Raw genomic sequence first — 7,464 nt, 5'->3', positions numbered from 1 at the left:
ATGTGAGGGTCTAAGGACAGAGGATGTGAGCGTCTAAGGACAGAGGATGTGAGCGTCTAAGGACAGAGGATGTGAGGGTCTGAGGACAGAGGGTGTGAGGGTCTAAGGACAGAGGATGTGAGGGTGTAAGGACAGAGGAGGTGAGGGTCTGAGGACAGAGGGTGTGAGGGTCTAAGGACAGAGGATGTGAGGGTCTAAGGACAGAGGATGTGAGGGTCTAAGGACAGAGGAGGTGAGGGTCTAAGGACAGAGGATGTGAGGGTCTAAGGACAGAGGAGGTGAGGGTGTAAGGACAGAGGATGTCTCATGTGTACAGTTCGTAAAACCCTCTGAGGCAAATTTGTGATTTGCTATTTTGGACTTTACAAAATAAATTTAATTGAATTGTGTATCACTTCAGATGGGTAAAATGCAGAGGTCCCATTTCATGTGTATGTCATGTATAGTTTAATTTTCTTGTGTGTGTGTGTGTGTCTGTGTTAGTGCAGTTTCCATTCAGTTGTTAATTTTGTCATCAGACAGATCAGCTGATCTCTGATTGGCTGAGAGCTCAGCTCTGCAGGCCACCACACGTTCACAGTCATTACCCACAAAGCAACGGTGCATGCAGTCCTGAATGAGTCTTCAGATGTTCAGGTGGGGGGTCGAATTCCCTAACACCCCCTTCTCCCAAAATACACACACACACACACACACACACACACACACACACACACACACACACACACACACACACACACACACACACACACACACACACACACACACACACCTACTCCTTTGTTGTTGCAGGTGAGGTTTAACTGGGGGGGGGGAGTGAGGGTGTGTGTGTTGAGGGGGAGGCTCAGGAATGTCTTTTGTCTGTAGAGCCCCGAGGGGGGAGGCAAGAGTCCCCTCAGAACTGAAGAAGAATCACTTGATCCACATGTAAAATCTGCTGATAATTTCAAACAAATATAACATTTTAAAACCACAGCAAACAAAGCAGAGTTACAACTAACAAATAGAAACCTATAAAAACATGTTATTTAATAATAGTTAATCAATATTATAATGGAACATTCTGTTATTATTTGTCTCATCAAATACAGGAAATGAACTGAGCAGGAATCAAACAGTTTTATTCATATGTATTACATGTTTACTCAACAGAAGACAAACAATGGCCAAAAGTGTGGACAGCTGACTAAAGTGTAACATGTGATTCTGACATTATAAACATATGTGATAGTTTAACATGTGATTCTACCATTATAAACATATGTGATAGTTTAACATGTGATTCTACCATTATAAACATATGTGATAGTTTAACATGTGATTCTGACATTATAAACACATGTGATAGTTTAACATGTGATTCTACCATTATAAACATATGTGATAGTTTAACATGTGATTCTGACATTATAAACATATGTGATAGTTTAACATGTGATTCTGACATTATAAACATATGTGATAGTTTAACATGTGATTCTGACATTATAAACATATGTGATAGTTTAACATGTGATTCTACCATTATAAACATATGTGATAGTTTAACATGTGATTCTACCATTATAAACATATGTGATAGTTTAACATGTGATTCTGACATTATAAACACATGTGATAGTTTAACATGTGATTCTACCATTATAAACATATGTGATAGTTTAACATGTGATTCTACCATTATAAACATATGTGATAGTTTAACATGTGATTCTGACATTATAAACATATGTGATAGTTTAACATGTGATTCTGACATTATAAACACATGTGATAGTTTAACATGTGATTCTGACATTATAAACACATGTGATAGTTTAACATGTGATTCTGACATTATAAACATATGTGATAGTTTAACATGTGATTCTGACATTATAAACATATGTGATAGTTTAACATGTGATTCTGACATTATAAACATATGTGATAGTTTAACATGTGATTCTACCATTATAAACATATGTGATAGTTTAACATGTGATTCTGACATTATAAACATATGTGATAGTTTAACATGTGATTCTACCATTATAAACATATGTGATAGTTTAACATGTGATTCTGACATTATAAACACATGTGATAGTTTAACATGTGATTCTGACATTATAAACACATGTGATAGTTTAACATGTGATTCTGACATTATAAACACATGTGATAGTTTAACATGTGATTCTGACATTATAAACACATGTGATAGTTTAACATGTGATTCTGACATTATAAACATATGTGATAGTTTAACATGTGATTCTGACATTATAAACACATGTGATAGTTTAACATGTGATTCTACCATTATAAACATATGTGATAGTTTAACATGTGATTCTGACATTATAAACACATGTGATAGTTTAACATGTGATTCTACCATTATAAACATATGTGATAGTTTAACATGTGATTCTGACATTATAAACATATGTGATAGTTTAACATGTGATTCTACCATTATAAACATATGTGATAGTTTAACATGTGATTCTACCATTATAAACATATGTGATAGTTTAACATGTGATTCTACCATTATAAACATATGTGATAGTTTAACATGTGATTCTGACATTATAAACATATGTGATAGTTTAACATGTGATTCTACCATTATAAACATATGTGATAGTTTAACATGTGATTCTACCATTATAAACATATGTGATAGTTTAACATGTGATTCTGACATTATAAACATATGTGATAGTTTAACATGTGATTCTGACATTATAAACATATGTGATAGTTTAACATGTGATTCTGACATTATAAACATATGTGATAGTTTAACATGTGATTCTACCATTATAAACATATGTGATAGTTTAACATGTGATTCTGACATTATAAACATATGTGATTTTAACATGACATTATAAACACATGTGATAGGTTAACATGTGATTCTGACATTATAAACACATGTGATAGGTTAACAGTATGCAATATGTAGACAATACAACATTTATATACTTCTTTTTCTTGTTGCACAGCTCTGCAAGTGGATAGATGAATATTTCAACATGGCATGTTACATGTCACTCGGTTTTATTTTGAAAGTCAGCCCAGATATCCGGTCCTGAGGTGTCGGTGCCGGTGGATAAAAGTAGGCGGAGACTTAAGAAGTCTGAAGTGGTCTTCAGCGTTCAGGAGGTCTCACAGTCCCTGCGGGTCTACAGGCGTTCAAACGTCTAGAGGTCCGAACAGTTTCAGAGGTTTAGATACTTTTACAGGTCTGGATACTTTACAGGTTTAGATACTTTAGGTTTAGATACTTTAGGTTTAGATACTTTACAGGTTTAGATACTTTAGAGGTTTAGATACTTTAGAGGTTTAGATACTTTAGGTTTAGATACTTTAGAGGTTTAGATACTTTAGGTTTGATACTTTTCAGGTTTAGATACTTTAGGTTTAGATACTTTAGGTTTAGATACTTTAGAGGTTTAGATACTTTAGGTTTAGATACTTTAGAGGTTTAGATACTTTAGGTTTAGATACTTTAGGTTTAGATACTTTACAGGTTTAGATACTTTAGGTTTAGATACTTTAGAGGTTTAGATACTTTAGGTTTAGATACTTTAGGTTTAGATACTTTAGGTTTAGATACTTTAGAGGTTTAGATACTTTAGGTTTAGATAGAGATACTTTAGGTTTAGATACTTTAGAGGTTTAGATACTTTAGATACTTTACAGGTTTAGATACTTTAGGTTTAGATACTTTAGAGGTTTAGATACTTTAGGTTTAGATACTTTAGGTTTAGATACTTTACAGGTTTAGATACTTTAGGTTTAGATACTTTAGGTTTAGATACTTTAGGTTTAGATACTTTAGGTTTAGATACTTTACAGGTTTAGATACTTTACAGGTTTAGATACTTTACAGGTTTAGATACTTTACAGGTTTAGATTCTTTTGGAGGTCCGGATACTCTCGGAGGTCTGCAGAGTTGCAGACGGACTCGGAGGAGTCGGTCGGTTTGAGGTTTTGTCGGATTCCAGGTTGCAGCAGATCCTTTGTGTTTCCTGAGGACCAGGTCTGAGACCATGATGGAGCTCCAGCTGGCGGTGCTGCTCGGTGAGTTACATACTTTAATACTGTAATATGTAGCAGATATTATTCAATATTTACATACTTTAATACTGTAATATGTAGCAGATATTATTCAATATTTACAGATACTTTACATACTTTAATACTGTAATATGTAGCAGATATTATTCAGGTTTAATATTTACATACTTTAATACTGTAATATTTACATACTTTAATACTGTAATATGTAGCAGATATTATTCAATATTTACATACTTTAATACTGTAATATGTAGCAGATATTATTCAATATTTACATACTTTAATACTGTAATATGTAGCAGATATTATTCAATATTTACATACTTTAATACTGTAATATGTAGCAGATATTATTCAATATTTACATACTTTAATACTGTAATATGTAGCAGATATTATTCAATATTTACATACTTTAATACTGTAATATGTAGCAGATATTATTCAATATTTACATACTTTAATACTGTAATATGTAGCAGATATTATTCAATATTTACATACTTTAATACTGTAATATGTAGCAGATATTATTCAATATTTACATACTTTAATACTGTAATATGTAGCAGATATTATTCAATATTTACATACTTTAATACTGTAATATGTAGCAGATATTATTCAATATTTACATACTTGAATTCTGAAATATTCCAATGCTAAAATACTTCAATACTTTAAATACTTTAATGAACCGATAAAGCTTACAAACGTTTTGTTCACTATGATGAAGTTAAGAGAAAGTCTCTAATAAAGTGCTGTTTGCACTTTATAATGAAATAGTCAATTCAATCAGATGATGAATTCACTGATCTCTGATCAGAGTAATCTGATCAGAGATCAGTGTCTTATCTTCACTTCTCTGTTAAGTTGATGATCAATAACGAACTGAAGCTGATCACCTCAGAATACAATCGAACACTGATCCAGGATCTGTCTGTAAACGGCGCTACGTTACCGATGACGTCACCCCCCGTGTCATTTTGGAGAATCAAACTCTTCATTTCTGTCAATCTGTTGAATTGTTAAGAACCCACTTTTTTGAGGAAATTCTTTTTTTATGCAAAGGAGAACACAGAATGAGTCAAGTGATTGTTGAAAGTATGAAGAAGTAAAATGTTGGATAATTCTTTATTGCTGTTGAATATTTATGATTGACTCTCCATCGTTTGTGTCTTCAACCTCTTCAAATGAAAACATTAATGATACATGAATTCATTAAAGGCTCTCATTTGTTTCAGAAAGATTTCTGATGGTAAAAACGTCTCTAATATTTGAGAAAAATGTTGTTAAAAAATAATCAGTCATCATTTTTTAGGACAAATATCTTGTTTTGAAAATGTGGATTTTAATAACTAAAGTGCCATTGAACACACACACATACACTCAAACAATCGGCCCACAAGAACACAGGTTTTCTGTTTATCTGACTAATAAAATCACTAATTAAAAAAAACTAAAACTAGCTGAACTTTTATTAATAACATACTTTTTGACTAAGTAATTATTTTCCTGTCAATCAACTAATAAGTGAATCAGCTTCAAGCTTCAGCGGGTGTGTAATTACAAAAAACGCAGAAATGACGCACAAGCCTTGAAGACGCCATTTCCTGTTGTGATCATGAACCAAGACGCTCACGAGAGCCTCTGATCTCAGTTCTGCAGGTGTTCATCAACGCTCAGGACGGGGGGGGCTCAGTGGGGGTGGTCCAGGATGACCTCAGCCTCCCAGAGTTCAGTGACGTGTGCACAGAGGGAAGCTGTTACCCGGCAACAGGAGACCTTCTGATTGGCCGAGCCCACCAACTGTCATCCACTTCCACTTGTGGACTGAAACAACCCGAACCGTTCTGCATCGTCAGCCACCTGCAGGTAAAGAACACCTTAGCAACACTGCACACAGGTAAACAACACCTGAACCACAAAACACACAGGTAAACAACACCTGAACCACACAACATACAGGTAAACAACACCTGAACCACACAACATACAGGTAAACAACACCTGAACCACACAACATACAGGTAAACAACACCTGAACCACACAACATACAGGTAAACAACACCTGAACCACACAACATACAGGTAAACAACACCTGAACCACACTGCATACAGGTAAACAACACCTGAACCACACATACAGGTAAACAAACACACTGAACACAGGTAAACAACACCTGAACCACACTGCATACAGGTAAACAACACCTGAACCACACTGCATACAGGTAAACAACACCTGAACAACACCTGGTAAACAACACCTGAACCACAAAACACACAGGTAAACAACACCTGAACAACACTGCATACAGGTAAACAACACCTGAACCACACTGCATACAGGTAAACAACACCTGAACCACACTGCATACAGGTAAACAACACCTGAACCACACTACAGGTAAACAACACCTGAACAGGTAAACAACACCTGAACCACACAACATACAGGTAAACAACACCTGAACCACAAAACACACAGGTAAACAACACTGTGTGTGTGTGTGGTAAACAACACCTGAACCACACAACATGTGTGTGTGTGTGTGTGTGTGTGTGTCTGTGTCTCTGTGTGTGTGTGTGTGTGTGTGTGTGTGTGTGTGTGTGTGTGTGTGTGTGTGTGTGTGTGTCTCTGTGTGTGTGTGTGTGTGTGTGTGTGTGTGTGTGTGTGTGTGTGTGTGTGTGTGTGTGTGTGTGTGTGTGTGTGTGTGTGTCTGTGTGTGTGTGTGTGTGTGTGTGTGTGTGTGTGTGTGTGTGTGTGTGTGTGTGTGTGTGTGTGTGTGTGTGTGTGTGTGTGTGTGTGTCTGTGTTTTCTCTGTGTGTGTCTCTGTGTGTGTGTGTGTGTGTGTGTGTGTGTGTGTGTGTGTGTGTGTGTGTGTGTGTCTGTGTGTGTGTGTGTGTGTGTGTGTGTGTGTGTGTGTGTGTGTGTGTCTGTGTGTGTGTCTGTGTGTGTGTGTGTGTGTGTGTGTGTGTGTGTGTGTCTGTGTGTGTGTGTGTGTCTCTGTGTTTCTCTGTGTGTGTGTGTGTGTGTGTGTGTGTGTGTGTGTGTGTGTGTGTGTCTGTGTGTGTGTGTGTGTGTGTGTGTCTGTGTGTGTGTGTGTGTGTGTGTGTGTGTGTGTGTGTGTGTGTGTGTGTGTGTGTGTGTGTGTGTGTGTGTGTGTGTGTGTGTGTGTGTGTCTGTGTGTGTGTGTGTGTGTGTGTGTGTGTGTGTGTGTGTGTGTGTGTGTGTGTGTGTGTGTGTCTCTGTGTTTCTCTCTGTGTGTGTGTGTGTGTGTGTGTGTGTGTGTGTGTGTGTGTGTGTGTGTGTGTGTGTGTGTGTGTGTGTGTGTCTGTCTGTCTGTCTGTCTGTCTGTCTGTCTGTCTGTCTGTCTGT

General features: G+C 36.2%; 1 protein-coding gene across 1 annotated transcript in view; it reads left to right on the top strand.

Moving 5' to 3' along the window:
• The first annotated feature begins 3,901 nt into the window (after positions 1-3,901).
• lamb1a (laminin, beta 1a) overlaps positions 3,902-7,464 on the top strand; it is a 38,138-nt gene continuing 34,575 nt past the window's right edge. The window contains exons 1-2 of the mRNA XM_054619892.1: positions 3,902-4,080; positions 5,741-5,955. Coding sequence (XP_054475867.1) covers positions 4,050-4,080; positions 5,741-5,955 — 246 coding nt within the window. The 5' untranslated portion in view covers positions 3,902-4,049. The remainder of the gene's footprint in view (positions 4,081-5,740; positions 5,956-7,464) is intronic.

The sequence above is a fragment of the Anoplopoma fimbria genome, chromosome 19 (genome assembly GCF_027596085.1).
Source record: "Anoplopoma fimbria isolate UVic2021 breed Golden Eagle Sablefish chromosome 19, Afim_UVic_2022, whole genome shotgun sequence".
NCBI lineage: Eukaryota > Metazoa > Chordata > Actinopteri > Perciformes > Anoplopomatidae > Anoplopoma > Anoplopoma fimbria.
This window is presented reverse-complemented; position numbering and strand designations above follow the sequence as displayed.